The sequence below is a fragment of the Poecilia formosa genome, unplaced genomic scaffold, assembly GCF_000485575.1.
Source record: "Poecilia formosa unplaced genomic scaffold, Poecilia_formosa-5.1.2 Scaffold329, whole genome shotgun sequence".
NCBI lineage: Eukaryota > Metazoa > Chordata > Actinopteri > Cyprinodontiformes > Poeciliidae > Poecilia > Poecilia formosa.
Genome location: NW_006800268.1, coordinates 163439 through 181948, shown reverse-complemented (window position 1 = coordinate 181948; position 18510 = coordinate 163439). Strand labels below are relative to the sequence as shown.

Genomic DNA, 18510 nt, shown 5'->3' with positions numbered 1-18510 from the left:
AAAGGAAATCCAGCAGATTGCATGGACTTACAGAGTTAACTCCACCTGGGTGAGGATTATATTGATGACCTGCATTGTTGAGTCGCTGACTTCACAGCGATCCCATCGCACCAAGCATGGCACAGGAGCTTGTTTTAGGTCAATAAGGCTGCATTCACACTGCAGCCTGAAGTGACCCATAATGTGACCTGTATCTGGTCTTTTCATGACAGTCTGAACAGCACAGGTCAGACTTATTTCGAATGCGACCCAGGTCACAACACCGGATTCCTCAATTCCTCAACATTGAATAAAAGTTTTAGTTCCACTGGCAGATTATTTCACTGATAACATGGGACAAATGTATTTTTTCAGTAAAATTCTGCCAGTGGAACAAGTATTAGTACTGTGGTTTAAACATGAAATACAGCTGTTGACACAAAGGGCCTTAGCGCTGCCAATCAACATTGTGTATATCTAGTTAGCATGGCCACCAATGATAAATTTTTTTCCTGGAAATGTGAGTGTTTCTCCACCATTAGCACATTTAGCAGTCTGAACATGATGTTTTTTGACAGCACTAAGACCCTCCTCTTGGCTCTGATTGGTTGTTTTTGGTTGGGAGCGGTGTATTCCTTCAAACAGCAGTAGTAGCGAAGGGAGGAGATCAATCTTTTCACAGATTATCTGTCTCACCTGTCGACATGGTGACAGTTTTAATAATATATGCTCAAAACACATTTTTTGTAAAACTTACACACTGTACCTTTAACTAAAAGGAATGTGTTTTACCTTAAATTCAGTTGGGACTATTAGCTTAGGAGTTTTGAGTCCCACCAGCATGTCGAGCCCGACAAACGTCATGATGGACATGAAGATGGAGAAGTCACTGATGAGTTTCCTCAGCTGGAAGAACGGTAAAAAAATAAATCCATCATTATCAATTTGAAATGAAATTTGAAATTTGAAATGAGATTTTATTCGAACATGATACAAATACAAATATAAAAATAAAATAGTGCACAGTAACAAGAAGTGCATAAAAATAAAAATCAATAGAACTGAAAGCCAACGAAAACGCTCGCTTGCAAACCGTTTTCCGAACAACTGAGCTACCTTGGTGGGGAAGTAGCGGCTGAACTTGAACTTCTTCAGAGAGACCGTCATGGAGTAGGTGCCAAAGAAGAGGATGAAGGACATGAGGGCCAGATCAGGAACGTACTTGCACGACTTTCCGACCAAAGAGCCTCCGTACTTCAGACACTCCTTCTTGCTCAGCTGACTCCAGTCCAGAGCTGTCACATTCAACTGGGATGGCAGGCGGCAGTGTTGGGCAGACAGGAGAGGGCGAAAAGTGAAGCGTTTCGGCAAAGACACGGACAGAGTAAACATTGTCAGAACGGGTTTTGAAGTTAGAAACCGTGGAGAAGAGTTAGATGGTGGCAGGACCAACGGTAAGAAACAAACAAAGGTGAAAAAGAGGAAAGCAAAGCAACTTCTCTGTCACAAAGACATGATACTGGGGTTAGCTGTGAACAAGCACTTTAGCTCTTTTCCAACTATTTTTGACTTATTTTGTGGCTAAAAAAAAGTTGCGGATTCTGGACACATCAAGCTTACTACACAAACAACCAAAATTTAGTCAAAAAAAAAGGGGGGGGAAAAAAAGTGAAAACAAGCACTTACCCCAGAGACACTAGAGCTGTTATCTGGCATTGGAACTAAACCATTGAAGATGATTGCAGCCACTGTTAGTGAATGGTGGAGAGAGACACACACACACACAAACACACGGGGTAATGAGACAGAAAATAAGAGTGGGTGAGGAGGAAAACAAAAGGGAAGCAAAAAGAAATGCAAAACATGATGAGAATTCAACTGCTGGACATTGCTGTGAGCACTCGCAGACACATGCGGACGAACAAAACGGTACTCACTTGCAAAAGGCGGCAGCCAAATTGTTGGTGCGTGGTGAAAGCAAACAAGAGACAAATCAGTTACAGAAATCAATGTCCACTTAAACTACTGCTAATCTCGGCGATTTTCAAAAACAAATTAATGGACATCAACGTTGCAAAAGGTAGCATTTAAAAATAAATATTGATCCCTCCATCTGTCTAGTTTTAGGAAGCAGCACAGAACTTTAACTTAGTGATTCACCTAGAGGGAAGGTTGTAGAAACCTTAAAAAAAACCATGTGCTGCTGCTGCCATTTAGATATAGAACATCTTAAAGCTTTTGTACAGTGGTGTGTTAGGGCTTTTGTAGACAGGAAAAAAAATGAGTAAGTTTCTGACCAAAAAGTTTTAGATTAATCTAAGACATTTTCTAGAAAAATAACACGGACATTTTTTGGTCCAAAAGTCACAAATTTGCAAGAAAAAAGTAAAAAAAATTTTAGATTTATCATTTTTAGATTAATTTCAAAAGCTCTGCATTTTTGCACAGCTGAATGGTTGCCACAGGACATTGAAAGATTTCTCAAACACGCATGAAAGAATCAAAGCAAAACTCCAAGTATGTTTTTGGTGAGGGACTTACTTCACAATGTACAGCTAAAAAAAGTTGATTTTACATGATATTGCCCACTTAACATTACACCTTAATGGCAGACCAAACTGACCAGGCACCGTTTGTCACAACAGATGCTTGTCTGCGGTGCTGGCCCAGGCACCAACACAGTATCAAACTAGAACTGCAAGCAGTTATCAACGGGTTCTGAGCCCCAATCTACTGCAGAGAGCTGCAGGGAAGAACGAGCCAAACTGCCTAAAGATACGTGAGGTGAGCTGTGGGCATCAGATTGAGAAAGACTTGAGACTGGAATTACTACCAAGGTTAGGTCAACAATGTAATAAGCAAATGCTGTGAATACTAATATGATTGCTTAGTTTTCTAGTTTGAAAAAATTTGGAGTAATGCCAAAAATTATAAAACATGGAAAAAGTAAACGACTGTGATTACTTTCCAGATGCATCTAATGTTTTCATTTCACAAACCCCTGCCATCCCGAAAAACATCCTAAACAACCCTCCCTGCTGATTTCCCTGGGCCAAGGGGTGAACTCACTCGGGTCTGGGGCCAGGCACTCGCACTTGTAAGTGGTGACGTAGTCTGGCTTGAAGTCGGTGTTGATGGGGTAGTACTTGAAAGAGCCCACCATCTTCTTGATGGCGTCTGAGATGAAGATGAAGGAGATGAGGCTGGAGAAGCCCTCCTCGGTGAAGCGGGTCATGTACTTGATGATGTAACTGGCGTCTGACGCCACCAGGATGAAACACTGCAGGCACGAGTGGATGCCGATCCACAGCCGCAGCTCCATGTAGTCTATGCCGTTGTTCCTTTGGATGGGAGATGTACAAGGAGGAAAATAAGTCCAAATGAACAGAAAGGTACAAATTGGAACACTTCTTTATGCCATCAAAAGTACAGTTATTTGTCTGTTTCAAAGTAAATTAAAGCCATGGACGAGTGGGGGCGTCCAAAGCCACCAACATGCTGTCACAACATTTAGTTTTCCTGATGGCTCCAAATAGTCTATAAAAAAATCAACTCACTTGCTGAATTCAAACAGGAGTTTTTCAAAGATGAGAATGGGTCCTGTGGAACTGAGGATGATGAGGGGCTGACCGCCGAAGAGGCAGAAGACAGAACCAGCCAAGGCAGTGCCCAGGAAACTCTCCATCACACCCTGGTGGAGGAAATGGAGAGAGATTGAAAGGGGATAGAAGGAGGTAAATGAAAAGGGTCAAAGCAAATGCTGAAAATGAAAATGCAACAGCTAGCAGCTTAAGCAAAATCTTTGCTCGGGGATCCAAAACTGGCTAATTTACAGGCCAGCCACAAAAATTTATTGAATTAAATATGCAAAAATGAGCATATCTGTTAGCATTCAAGCTAAACTTAGCATTTTTTTACAGTGAAATTTGTAACAGAATAAGTAATGATTTCTGATTAGCACTTTTTTTTATTGTCACTACTTATAATACCTACAGGTATAACGTACTGTATAATAGGCATGGGCAATAGTAGGATCCTACAAGCATGTAAGAATGTTGATGGTAATATGTTTTTAATGTCCTTTTATGACAGCAACCTGCTGAGGGACCAAAATAACTCTAAGACTAAAATTCACAGGAAGCTGAATAAGCCCTACAGGGTTGTTCTGAGGTTACAGATTGGATTGCTCTTTGCCAGCCACATGGAGATTAGTCATTTTGAATTGAATTTTACACATTTACATGCAAATGTTCCATAATATATGAAAAGTAAAATATGCAGATAAGTTATGAGAAATTTCATTTCTATGCATAAGAGGTTTTCAGCTCATACATGAATTATGAGTAAATAAATACAAAAGTTGTTTCCACTGAGTGTGATTGTTTGGTACCTGGTAGTTGTCCGTGGCGTCTCCAAGGAGACCGCCAAAGGTGATGGCATTAGTGATGCAGCCCAGGTAGATGAAGAGCACAGCGGAGATGGACTGGATGTGGAATCCCTCGTAGAAATCGCTGGGCAGGAACGGAATTTTCCGCTTTATGTCCAGGTACAGGCCACCGCAGAAACTAAAACAGCGACGAACTCAATGGTTAGGATGCTACACACTAAAGTGCAGAACAGAACATTTCTGCCTTTAATTTTCTGTGAATTCACTTGAAATTCACAGAAATTCACATAGATAACATAACATGATATCTATGTTTACATCAATATAATTTTTACTGATATCTACGTAAACATGAGCAAAACAACACAATAAACCCTGTTTAAGATTCATGTGATTCAGCCCGCAGGTTACAGGACGATCACCAAAATGGCCACCGTTTGCTGCAGTGCCACACTGCAGTTTGACAGTGGCAGCTAAAATCTCTATTGGGGATTTGTATCAAAATCATTTGTGTGACGACAATTACAATTCTGATTTTCTTGCAGATAGTGACTGTTTGTGTTCAACCACCTACCGACCAGTGAAGGCCAGCTCCTCTCCCAGTTCATGCGGCGCCGGCATCTCCTCATCCTCAGAGAGACCCCCCCCTTTTCCAGCCGTGCCGTTCATCTGTCCCAGCTCGTTCAAGGAAAACACAGACTTTCTGCAGAAAAAAACACACACATTACATGGGAGAGTTGAAAGGATCTTTATGGTGATGACAAACTTTGATTGCTGCAGACAGGAGGGTGTGATTACACCCATCATTAAGCTCTTATCTCCTGTTTTTGTGCATGGCACAATCTGTTTTGCCGCTAAGTCTGTGTCTTGGACGACAAAGCGGCTTTGGTTGACATTGTGAGTGGTTGTAGACGCATTTCAGCACGGCTCCTTGAGCTTAGAAAAACACAAACCTTTTGTCAGCTGTGGTGACTTTCTTTGGAGGCTCAATGCGGATTTTGGGATCCCATTCTCCAGGTGGAAGCACAATCACTTCATCCAGAAACTCATCTATGCCGGCTATCAGGTCCTCCCGATCTCTGGCTTTGTAGGCAACATCACTGAAAAGCTTGATGGGGAGGGGAGAGGAAAGGAGAAGGGTTTACGGCTTCACTTTGTTTGTAAGATGTTCAAACCAAACCAAAAAAGTCACAGTAAAAGTTTTATGACACTTACAGGCTGCTTGAACCCAGCTTATGTTAAAATTATGACAATAAAATATTAAACCTAAAATCTTACAGATGTAGATGCAAGTTATTAAAAAAATACAATCTGATGCGTTTTAGTCTGCAAAACCGATTAAACGGCAGAGATTCGTCTGAAAGTTGCAGAACAATCTGATGTGTGAGTTAAATCCCTGTGATGTTTTACAGTAATCATACTATTATTCTCACGTTTCCGTGTTTTCGCATTAATAAGTGGTGTCTAATTACCAAGACCCCACTTTCATCCTCATTAAATGAGTTTCCTTCCATAAAATACAATTTTTTTCACAACATGCTATTTATGTTCCCAAACCTGAAAAAAACCAGTTTGTTTTCATTGTGCAATCTGCTTTTACAGCTTCAGTACGCAATTTTTATATATTTTTTGCTTTACATATTTGTTAAATCTGTCACCATGTCATGAATGTATAATAAGACAACCAATCTGTGAAGAAAAAAAAAAACTCTCCTCTGCCTTCTCCCAGTGCTAACTAGAAACAACCAGTCATAGCTAGGTGGATCTCCTCCACCTCCTCTGTGAACTGTTACTGCCATCTGAAGACACGCACCACTCCCAAACAAAAACAACTGATCAGAGCCAGGAAGCGGGTCGTAGCGCTGTCAATTACCTTCCATGTGGTGCTGCCCCTCCTTGCTGTCTGTTATGATTTAGCTAGCAGAGCCTGTTGTGAATGCTCAGTCTAGTTAGCATAGTCACTGATGACAGCAGATAAAAGGTTTTCCTGTAACAGTAAGTTGTTTCTCCACCATTGTCACATTTAGTAGCAAGTACATGAGTGACTGGCATCATTAAGCCCCGCCTCCTGGCTTTGATTGGTTGTTTTCGGTGGGGAGCGGTGCTTTTCTTCAGAGAGCAGTAACAGCTCAGAGAGGAGGTGGAGGACATCCGTCTTTTCATAGATTATATGTCTCATATTATACTGACACAATATGGTGATACTTTTAACAAATATGTAAAAAATATATATTTTTCATAAAAGTTACATACAGTTTAGAAATTTGAAATGGGTTTAAGATTAACAATGAATTTTATGGAAATAATACCAAACCAAAATCTCAATATTTAAACACAACAATATTACCACTTTTGCAAGCCTCATAGTGAGGCTTCTGGTCAAACATCTAATTGATGCCAACCAATCAGGAAAAGGAACATGCTGCACATTTGGCTTTCAACAGCAGCTCACTGTCTTTTCTGAAAATAATAATAGATCTTCTCAGACAATGTCACTGTCAGCACTGCTCCGCCTAACAAAGACAGAATGCCACAGAGGCATTTTTTTCACACAGTGACAGACACTTACATCATCCACCATTAGGGTCGCTATAGCCCTGCCGATCTCATTATAAGACTTGGCCTTTCCTTGGGGACCCAACAGAATAAACAGGAATCTGCAGACAGGAAAACACATGTAAGGGATGTGGTGGCAGTTCAGACGTCGTTGCAGAGGCTGGAGAGGAGGACGCATGGCGCTGACTCACCTGGTGGGAACTGGCACTTCTGTCAGCCCTCCGAGCGTCGTGGCCTGAGCCAGACGGACGAAGGCCACGAAGGGTTTGTTCAGGAAGTCCACTTCACCCACTAACACGTTGGATGCCTCGGCGTCTCTAGGGATCTTCTTCATGAATTTGTTTTTTAGCTGTGGCAAAAAAGGAAGGAAAATGTAGGAGTGTGTTGAGGTATAACTGTCAGGTAGCAGCAATGATGTGACCTGTGTCTCTAAAGTTAACATGTGTAACATGTGACATTTATTTATGACTAAATCTGTGTTATAGCCTTCTTTGCTAACAGTGTCTTTCAAGCGTATTCACACACCTAGTCCTGTCACAACAGCAACATTTTCTAGGCGGTAAATTGTTCCAACAATTGTTGTGATAAACGATAATGTTTTGAGAAAATTTTCAAGTGTATATTGATAAGGGCATAATAATGCAAGTTCACACTTTCAAAAATCAATAAACCGTAACTGTGTAAAGAACACTTAAAACTGGAACTGGGTGATATTTTAAATATCCAAAATAAAAGACAACAACCAAAAGCAATAAACAAAGCGGGAGAAGAAAAACAAAAATATTAATAATCCAAATGTAAATTATTGAGCTCATTTTGATTCATCATCTGATTAACTGAGTAACTGCTTATTGCGACAGGCTTACACACGCCCTGGCATTCCTCACTTTATAGTCATTTCTCACTTTTTATCAGGATTTTACAATATGAACCATCAAGACTTAGTGCACAGTTATCAAGTAAAAGAAAAGTGATGCATGTATATATTTAAAATAAATCAAATGAGTGGCACACATTTGTACTCTGCCCCACTTAAATACATTGAGTTAATTTGTTCCAAGTAGCCAAAATAGATTTATCCAAATTAACAATGTATGACACACTTTTCAATGTGTTATTAGTAAAACCTTTTGAAAACAGTGTAATTATTATTCCACTTCACAGAGGTTTACAGAACCGATGACAGAAAATAATTGGAGGATGATGGCGTGGCATGATTTTTAATGCCTGATCAAACTTATTCATGTGTGATTTTAATTGTGTCTCTTATTTAACGGAAACATCACAATTTCAAAATGGTGAAACACAGCTACAGAGAAACATCAAGGGACCTGAACACTTTTGTCAGCTCTGCAGGTCATGTCTTCTAGATTTTATGATTTCTAAATATGAACTAAACAAAAAAAAAAAGTTAATTTAAAATGTCGTCAACTGTTGTTTTTAATGCTGCTGCAGTTACCAGATCTCTAAATAACAACCCAAAAGTAACAATTTTTTATCAGTCGCTTATTTTCGTGGACGTTCTCTACATTTAGCAGGGACAAACTAGCATCCTGTGTGGCTTTCTGAGAACAAATGAATGAGGTTAAACAATGATGGGCGACGCAGCTGTGACGGGGCGAGCCGTGCCAGTCCAGGCTGACTGACCTGCCTGGCTCCGTGTCAAGGTGCGGCAGGAAATCGGGCAAAGGCTCAAAGACGCTCAATAACCCGGAAGCTTTTTCCAATAATCCACAGCATCAATCTGTAACTACATGTGAGCAGTAGGCACGCGGACCGGACAATGAGATCCATGGTCCTCCCCGCTTCGGCTCGATATTGACACTGACAGTGTAGCGCAGACACACAAACACACAGTAGCAGGGGAAAAAATAAAAAAAATTACTTGTCCATTGTTGCATGTGACCGACTGTCCGACTGTAACTCCACTTTAAACACTGGTCGCTAGAATCCTTGTTCCTGTGGCTGAGCTAACAAAGACCGCTCATAACCTGTATTGCACTCTGTCCTCATTCAGTTTTTTTTTTCTACCTCATCCCTCCCAGAGAGCGACATCTAATCGTGACCTGTCTGTTTCAAAGCTCAGCAGCCTGATCCCCACAACAACAGCACACCCCCGCAACTGCCCCAGTGTGTCTCTCTGGGTTTAAGTCGCGTTATTGAATCGGTTCTGTGTGTGTTTGCACTCTTTCTATCCTGCTTTTTACAATAATTGGAATGGAAAAAGATTTGTCAATGAGGGAACTGAGACGAGAGACGGGTGATTTCTCCCATAATACAAAGCAGCAAATTGAGTATAGCTTGTAAGCTAACAAAAAATTAGACCAATTAAGAAATATAAACTCTAAATGTTTTTGGTAGATATCAGGATTTAGTGATTATTGGATTTCTACACAATAGCGGTTGGTCTGTGAAGTCACAGTTGGAGCCCACCTGGTCTGTGCTGGGAGTGTCGGCAATGTCGTTCATACTTCTGCTCTGAGCATGACCTGGAAGGGAAAAACACTCACTGAAAAGTCAAGTCTACTCAAGTCTAAGTTTCCCATTCTGTTACATAATACTTAAGTTAACTGCGAGGTTTGCAGTAATACAGTCTATTAAGGAAACATTTTAACACTGAGGACACACTATGTGTAGTACAATTGTAAGCTAGATGTAACAAGATGCACACATTTCAAAATGTTACCCTTTTGTCCCATCAGTTAACAGAATATGTTTTCAGTGAGAGGTTGACCATCGTGTTCTTTTTCATCAGCAGCGTTTTGCTTTTGGATCTCTTCCTAGGGAAAGTAAGGTCTGCTGTGCTTTAGCAGCTTGTTCTGCATGACATGTGTACACATTTATTAACAGTAATGGCATATTCCTGAAATGTTTTAAAGATTAATTCATAGTCCACTGGTAAGCGTGGACTGTGAGTGAAATTAGGGAGAACAGGGCCTTACAAAAGTATTTACATTCCTTTATTTACTCCCATTTTACAAGAATCTGTAACTCTGAGTCTAGGCGCTGTAACTGAAATTGAAAATTTTTTAATGTTTTAGGACTCAAGAAAAAAAAGTCTAATAAAAGCTGATCGTAGCAAAACATCACTCACGTAGGCGTCCGTAGTTAGCAGCTTGCTGCTTAACACGTAGATCTTCTGTGGATCGGTTAAAGTTCGGCCCTTGACCCTGACCTGGACCTGGTCCCGGACCCATTCCACCTTTGGGCGGTACGCTCCGACCTGACAGCGGCGGGGAAGCAGACAAAGAGGCAAGCAGCAGCTAAATAGTTGAAGGTGATGTTGTCTGATTTACTGAGCAGCATGTGCTTTGCCCTGATGAGATGGGGAAATGTTACAGTGATAATTAACTCATCAAACATTAATGTGTCCCCTGTGGAGGATGTGAGCCCTGCTGGCTGCTGGAGAGCACAGACGCATTTAACAAGCATGGTAAACATATGCATAGTAACTTTCTGCACAAAATGTTTTGCAGGGTTTATGCAGGTTTCACCAAATCAAGTTTAAGAGTTTTAATGATCTTTTTCAGACCATTACAAACACAATTTAAGATGGACAAATAAAATGCAAGGGAACCAAAACTGAAACTTCTGGGGTCTTTTTGTGACTCTTGTAAGTCACCCAAAGACGTGCTCCTCAATGGCATTCAATGGCATATCGCTCTCTAGCTAGCTAAATAGCCAGCTATGTGACTCAAGCAGTCAAAGTTAGCAGTAGCAAGCTGCTAATACTTACTTTCTAGCTGGTAACAAGTTAGCAATATTTGGGTGCTAGCATGAAAGTTTTAGCAGCTTGTTACCGGTAGCCTGAACTGCCTTGAGCCGCAAAATGGACTCAAGATGAAGATGCCTACGACCACTACGACTCAAACTTTTGCCTGATAAAAATACTTACATAAAATATCTGAGATTAGATAGCCCTGCCACGACAAAATTTAAGACCTGTGACTAATATATTTACATTTTTTAAATGAATTCAAGACATTAATTTTAGGTAAGTGAATTCAAGACCTTTTAAGGATGAGCAGACACTGTTGGTGACAGAGCTGAACGAACACATTACTTAGGGAAAAAAAAAATCACTATTTCAGTGTTAACTCAAAAGCTGGCATTATGGCCAGAAATACACAAAAACATATTTTTGTGTATTTTAGTCATCTTGGGTAGCTTATTTAGCTTATCTTTGCTTTAATAATAAGCTTAATTTTGGTGACGATAACCTAATTATCATAGCTTATATAGAGTAGAACATTATCCTGTGTAAAGTTAAGGTTTAGTCAGGCCTTGCTGAGTCAGACTGCAGTTTGTGGTACCAGTATGAACACTCACTTGCAGAGGAGCCGGACTTGCCCATGTCGGCCAGTGAGCGGTGAATCGGCTTCTTGGTCTGATGCCGGTGTTTCCTCAAGAGCACAAAGCTGATCTTCTCCCTGAGCTCAGGTGATAACATGCCCTCTTCTATCTGTCTCTCAATTATGTCATCTGCACAGACACATGAGTTCAGTTCCCATGTGATAAATGGTTTTTACTCAGACATACAAAGTCTTGATGGTGAAGGAATTAATCAGTGTTCAGAGCACAAAAACATCTGATTTCTCTCCTTGAGATTGACTGCTGCTTCAGAAAAACAGAATGCTTATGAAAGGTGACACTCCATCAAAGCCCACCGCCGCAAAAAGGTGTTTTCACAGAAAAAAAGATTTCTAGCTCTCAGAAAAGAGAAGAACTCAATTAAAAACTCATTATGAGTTTTGGTGGATTAAAAGAAAGGCTGGTCAAGAACAAACTGATGTCATAGAAAGAAAAACTTTTTAGATAATATTAAAAACTTGATTACTAGGATTAGGTACTCTACTATCAGCAAGTCTGCAGCTGACATTTATGCTGAAACCACTTGGTTGGTAAATGAGGTACTGAGACTGGGCCACCCTCTCAGGAAAAGCTTCTTTTATTTGCTACTGTTGCAGTTGCTAGAATTGATTAGTTTTAGCTCTACATCCTTTTACCACATTCCAAAACATCTGTACTGACAGCTGGAGGGTAGGCCCCACATCAAGTTCTGCTTAAGCCCACAAATGACGTTGGGCCGGCCCTGTTGGAAGAGCTGAAATAGATCATTTTTATCCTACATCTTAGCAACACTTAGTTATTCTAACTTCAAATGCTCTTTCTGATAATATTTGTTTGACATATAACTTTTAAAGCCATATTGTACCATTTTATGGCACAAAACTAAATAAAAAAAAAATACTGTTATAGCTACTAGCAAGTAACCCGTTTACTGACAGGCTCCACTCGTTAGCTAGATTTGGTTAGGACAGAAAATACTTCTTTTTAGGCAAGACTGAGAATATTTTCAGACAAATTACACAAAGTATGAATAATAAATATTATACAGGAACATTTTGAATGTGTTTGGCTACAAAACAACAAACAACGAAACATCAATATGCCAATTCATCAACCAATAACAGACCACAAGGGATAGATATAGATATGTACATATACTTTTGGGATTTTGTCCCGTCTTTCAGGGAGACGTCTCACCAACTATCTGAGGCAACGAGTAGCCGTCCAGGTCCAGCAGCACCGTCCCTGTTTGGAGACAAGTCCTGAGCTCAAAAAGACTGTGCAGGGACAGCGTGGACACGTGGGGTTTACTCCATCTCTCGCCTCCCTCCTCCACCTTTTCCTCAAACTTCACCCACCTGAAGATATAAAAGCATCAAAAGAAAAAGTGAATCAGGAAAGGACAAAATGTTAAAACGCACTGAGGTTTTCAACAAGTGCTGTTTGGGTTCCCTCTGCTCAGCAGGCATCAGTCCACTGAAAGGGCAGCTTGGGTGACCTCAGTTCATTCTTCAAGCTTCTTGGATATTTTGCTCTGCCAAAATGGTCTTGTACTGGTGGGCATTTGTCATATCGTTTATCATTTATCAATATAAGAATTTTGATTTATCATTGTCAAAGATAAATTCCAATTTATAATGTTCCCTTTTTTCCCCACTGTTTGTATAAATAAATGTCAATACATTTGAAAATATGATTAGGTGCAGTTACTGTGTGCAAATTAGTGATATATATCAGACTCTTTTATGTAATTGGTGTCATAAAGAAGTATTTTACAAATTGATATGTTTTTCAAGAGCAGCATTTTTGTTTGGGGGCTTTGATTGCTCTGTGATGCAGTCATAGATATACAGTTACCTAAAAAAGGAATAATAAATAATTATTATTGTCACTTTTATCACTGTCAATACTGCCAATCAATCAAGCAAGTTTATTTGATTGACACAGCAGTTCAGAGTGCTTTACATCATGAAAACACAGAAAACATCAGCAACATGTCATACAGTCAACATTTATGATAACCAATAACAGACATTACATTTTGTCAAGTGTCCTAGTTAGAATCATCAATATGTCACAATGGAACAGTGACCAACTCTAAGCAGATGGGTTTTCCTTTCATGCCACTTTTTTGTGTGACAAGACATCAGTGAGGATTGTTCTGTGGAGATTTTTAAAGCTAACTTAAAAAATGTTCAGTGTCTCATGCGTCTTTATCCTGTACTTACAGTTTTATTTATTTTATTGACGTTTCCTTTGTATTTTATTTGTTTTATTATGGTTTTCATCTCCTTGCATCGGTTCAGCACTTTGTTCAAAAGCATTTTATAAATAACGTAATTTTTATTATTATGAGAGGAATGTCCTTTATGAACGAAACATGCTTCCTCTTAATGAAATTGGATTCATCAGTAACTCCCTTTCCTGTCTCCTCAATATAAACAAACACTGTGCCTGTGTGTGCATGTGTGTGTGTAGATGTGTGTTGTGTCTACCAGGTTTTTATAGTCTTGTGGGAACCTATTTGGGGTTATGGGAACCATTGCTCCTTGTGGGGACATTTTCTTGGTCCCCATGAGGCAAATTGTTGTTTTTGGGTTAGTGGTTAAGTATGAGATGGTTAAGGATAGGGTTAGGATAAGGGTCAGAGTTAGGCTGTAGAAATTAATGGAAGTCAATGTGAAGTCCCCACAAGTGATGAAAACACGACTGTGTGTGTGGATGGGTGTATGATGTGTGTTTTGGGCGTGGACACACACCTGGCCGACTCCTTCCACTCCAGCTCGTCACCTTCTCGCTGCAAAGTGTCCATCTCTGTGAAGAGCGTTGGCGTGGGCATGTCGTCGTCTTCATTCAGGATGTAGCGTAGCCGCTCTGCTGCTGGAGACACTGCATCGCAGAAAATAACTTATGTAAGATGTTTAAAAAAACAGTCAGAAAGCATTCATTTATTCTAATATGCTTATAGAAAGCTTTAGTAGCTCAACTAGGATTGAACTGTTTGCAATAGAATTTGAATCTGTGTACATGATTGGGTAGATTTGATTGTTTAATTCTGTACGTAAATTGGACTTGCTTGCCTTGGGATGACATTTGTTGTTAATTGGTGCTTTATAAATAAAACTGAATTAAGTTGAATTAAAGGGGTCCAGGAGGGCATGTGCAAGGAAGCCATGAACCAGCATGTCATACTGTTACACAAACATTCTGCTGGAAATAATCTGACAGTGGAACAATGTTATCAACGCAGTGAATTGTTCTGTATCCAGTGACCGTATCGAGGATATATTTAAGCGATTAACCTTTCATGATGCTACATAACTATGTAGATCTGATACTGTTAAGAAAATGTTTACATTTTACGTAGAAGAAATGTAGAATTATTTTTCTAAAATGAATTGTAGTCAGTACTTCACTTGCAGGGAAGTTTTTAATGCATCATAAACAGTCCATGCCTAACTTTGTCACAATTAAGGTCCTGCAGAAAAGAGAACACAATTGAAGGTTGTTTCATGCTCACAGAGCCCTACATCCAACTTAAGCTAATTCTAACAAAGATGTAATTACCTCTTCCTGTCTTTCTCACTCAGGCTTTGGGTTCATGAACTTTTTATTTTTATTTATTTAAAAATAAATAAATTTATGTATTTATTTCAAAGTCATGCTGCAGTCATTTTTCAGGTGCATCAGATGAAATTATAAGGAATTTGCTTGCAGCTATTTCTAATACTTACCAGAAAAAAAAAAAAAAAAAACTGAGAAATTCTGAGATTAATCTCAGAAATAATCCAGGAAAAACAAGAAAATTCTGAGTTTGAAAAGTAAAGAAAAAAAAAAACATTTCCAAGTTTCTTTTTTTATTTATGCTGCTCTGTAAACTGTAATCTGGCCCTGGTAGCACTCACCTACATGCCCCTAATTACTTTGCAAGCCTTTTAATCTTTGATGGATCAATAACATTGAATAACTTTACACACAGCTAGAAACTGTAAATCATTTCATATGACATGTTATTTAAAAATATGAACTGAAAGTGAATAAAAAGAATCCATTGAACAAAAACTAAAAATTGTTTAGTTTGTTTGCAATCACAGGTTTCATCTATTCAGAGGAGACACATAGCTGGAGAAAGTAATAATAATTCACAATTTTTTAACGGTTGTTTTGTATATTTATGTCATTCTTGTACGACAGGCAGAACATTTTAAAACGCTGCCGCTTGCATTGGGTTTGTCTGATCAAATACCTCTATTGTCTTACCACTTATTGCGCCACATGCATTTTGAAAATTGCTAAATAAAACCCCTCAATTCACCAACACTCCTACCCCCAAGTATTTGAAAGCCAAAGCAACAGCGATCTGCTGCCGTGTTTATGACAAAAGAAGACGCAATCCCCACTCAGGCTGTGTCTCAGCCTCCTGCTGCTTACTGTAAAATGCCCAGAAGGGGGTTAAATCATATCAAAAGCATGACAAAAAGCCCGTCTTTAATTAAAATGAAAACTTCACCTGAATGCTGGCTGAGTTCAGTAAACACACTGAGCTCCTGCTGCAGGTAAATAAAGGGAAGAAATACAAATGAATCGCAAAAAGGGCTGCAGAAATAAACGCAAGAATCAGTGGACATCATATGTTTGTTACGGAAGAGAAAACTAAACAGGACAGTTTTTATTGCAGTTAAGCTACATGTGGCTCAAATAAACCACATGCCAGAAATGTGTTCAGTTTGGTCAGTTGTTATGACTAAGACATCTATAATTCATTAACTATCTCAACTGATCCATATTAGTTTTTGTAGAAACATATTAAGTTGTCTAAATAAAAACATAATGATATATAATTATGGCTGGTCATTTAGGCCCTGAAGCAGCAAAGTATCTCCATTACCATGTCTTATACACAATATGTCCTTAGATAGTCTCAGTGCACCAGTATGAAGATCATCCATCAGGTTTCTGACTGTGCAATCTTTCTAGTGGCTTCCTTTGCTGCTTGTTGGATCAGAAGTATCATAAGTATATTTTAAGGAATACTGTCATATTCAGTAAATTACAATATGTCCTGAGGAGTCTTGTTTGTCAGATTAAAAGTACCTTTTGAAAACAACAACCTTTAAGCAGGTATTAATCATATTTTTCATTATTAAGTCCACTCCCATCCAGAGCAAGCAAGTAGCAACAGGGGGAAGGAATAACTGTGTTTTAACAGGAAGACCCTGAGTCAGCATGACTGAGTGTCTTCCATGATCGACTAGAAGAAGAGGAGACACTGAACAGAAAAGCATGGAGGCAAGGAGCACACAATCCTAATGCCACAACTACTTTTGTGAGTGGCTTTGTCTGCGGCTGCATTCAGCTCTGTTTAGTCTGGTTTAATCAAACTGTAGTTCAGTTGGTTTGGTTTGAGGTGTGAATGCTCAATTCAACTCAAATGCGGACCAAAAAAGCAAACTCTGGTCCACTTAAAAACTTCGGCCTCAGTTCGGTCAATGTGAACTGGTATGGTATGCAAACCGGAGACCGCTCCAAAAGCAGGAGGAGGACTATAGCGCAGGGCATTATGGGTAAACAGAACCAAAACAAACATGCGAGTCTAGCGCCACAAGGAGAAACAGCTTGTGGTCTTTCACCAGAGACATTCTACCACTGTTACACTATTTTTGTTTACATCTTTAGGAGAAAAAGGTTGCACTCAGCGTCTTCTTCAGAAGTTTTCATGTCGTATCTTTCAGTAGTTCCTGGTGCAGCACCGCCACAGGCGAGGAGGTGAACAGGTTTTTCAAATAGTGTGGATCGTTTGACACAGTCTGGATTACACTCTACAAAATATGGCCTTTGGTACACGTAAATTGCTTGAAGGGTCAGATGGAGGTATAAGCAGACTTTACCCTGATATAATCAGTTCTGCTATTTGTGTCTGAGCAGGGAACATACTATATGCACAATGTAGCTGTTTGTAGGAAGGTGAACTAGCACTAATTTTTACAGAATTATAGACTTCCATCTTCCCTGAATGGAAGTCTACAGCAAGAGTAAGTCAGCTGTGAGTCCAGTGACAGTTTAAGTATATTGGAGATATATTTTAGCGTCCTGTGGCCTGCCTTCTGGATGAACCGCCTTTGTAACTGTGATGGGCTTTGTTGTGAGGCTTGTTTGTTTGATCGCTCTTACTTGTGCGGTTGATGTCTTGTAGACTCTGCTCAGCTGAGTCCATAAGTCCTTCCTCAATGTCTATGTCTCTGTAGCGGTCATGGTCCTGGTATCTGTTGTGGCTGTAGTGTCTGTCCCGCTCCATGTCCTGAGCCTCTCGACTCGACCGCCGTCGCCTCCGTTTGCGGCGTAACCCACGCGACACGGGGACGCCGATGTAGACAGATTGATGGTCTGTGGAGGAACCCGGTTCGTTGATTAGAATCTGACACTGTGCCATAAAAATAAAGTAACAACTTACCAGTGTTTTCACTTGATTAAATGTTTAAGTGCAGTCATGTTTCACATACACTGTAACTGCAAAATTGCAAACTGTTTTATAAAGCACGGCTGTTTGAAAAAAGGGTCACACTGAATAAAGGAAGTGATTTGATCACAGCTAAACATCATCAATTAACCATATTTTACTTAATAACGAAAAGATATAGACAGAAATGTGATTTCTAGCTGGAAAAAAAAAAGCTAGGACACACCAACGCCTTTGTAAATAGCATGATTACCACTTAGATGTTCATTCCAGAGATCCAGATCTGGACTTTGACTAGGCTCAGGACCAGTCCTTGGTTGACAAACTTACAGTTGCTATCATGTACTTTTCTTGTTTCTTATTTTGAGTTCATGCCTCACATGCTCCCCCTGTTCAATTCATTCTCATCTCATCTTCACAAGGACATTATTACATAAATCCAGGCAAACTTGTTCAGTTGTTTCTTTTTCCCTTTAGAAAGTAATGTTTTTTCCTCCTTTCTCTCCTCTGATGAATGTTGAGCTTCTTCTCTCTTTCTGATGGCACATTTAATGTCAAACATAAGAGTCAGCTGTAAGCTTAGTGACAACACTTTAAGCCTTACTGTAGCATCCTATGGCCAGCCTGCAGGGTGAACTGCTGGAATTAGACATGTTGGTGGTTGTTTTTAACATCCACAGCTTGCAGACTGTTGTCCATACAGTGGAAAGGCTGATTTGAAATTAGACCTCACTTAATCTCTTGCGAGGCACATAAAAGGCAACAATCTTCCTTCTCAAGG

General features: G+C 39.7%; 1 protein-coding gene across 1 annotated transcript in view; it reads right to left on the bottom strand.

The window, feature by feature from the left end:
- The window catches only part of slc4a5a (solute carrier family 4 member 5a), a 29903-nt gene that overhangs the window by 7878 nt on the left and 3515 nt on the right, over positions 1-18510 (bottom strand). The window contains exons 2-17 of the mRNA XM_007573426.2: positions 17444-17656; positions 14032-14161; positions 12470-12630; positions 11252-11404; positions 10017-10145; positions 9356-9411; positions 7114-7271; positions 6936-7023; positions 5320-5474; positions 4941-5069; positions 4370-4544; positions 3537-3670; positions 3049-3320; positions 1666-1700; positions 1096-1287; positions 772-885 (exon numbers count right to left, since the gene is read on the bottom strand). Of these exons, the coding sequence (XP_007573488.1) occupies positions 772-885; positions 1096-1287; positions 1666-1700; positions 3049-3320; positions 3537-3670; positions 4370-4544; positions 4941-5069; positions 5320-5474; positions 6936-7023; positions 7114-7271; positions 9356-9411; positions 10017-10145; positions 11252-11404; positions 12470-12630; positions 14032-14161; positions 17444-17656 (2294 nt within the window). The remainder of the gene's footprint in view (positions 1-771; positions 886-1095; positions 1288-1665; positions 1701-3048; positions 3321-3536; positions 3671-4369; positions 4545-4940; positions 5070-5319; positions 5475-6935; positions 7024-7113; positions 7272-9355; positions 9412-10016; positions 10146-11251; positions 11405-12469; positions 12631-14031; positions 14162-17443; positions 17657-18510) is intronic.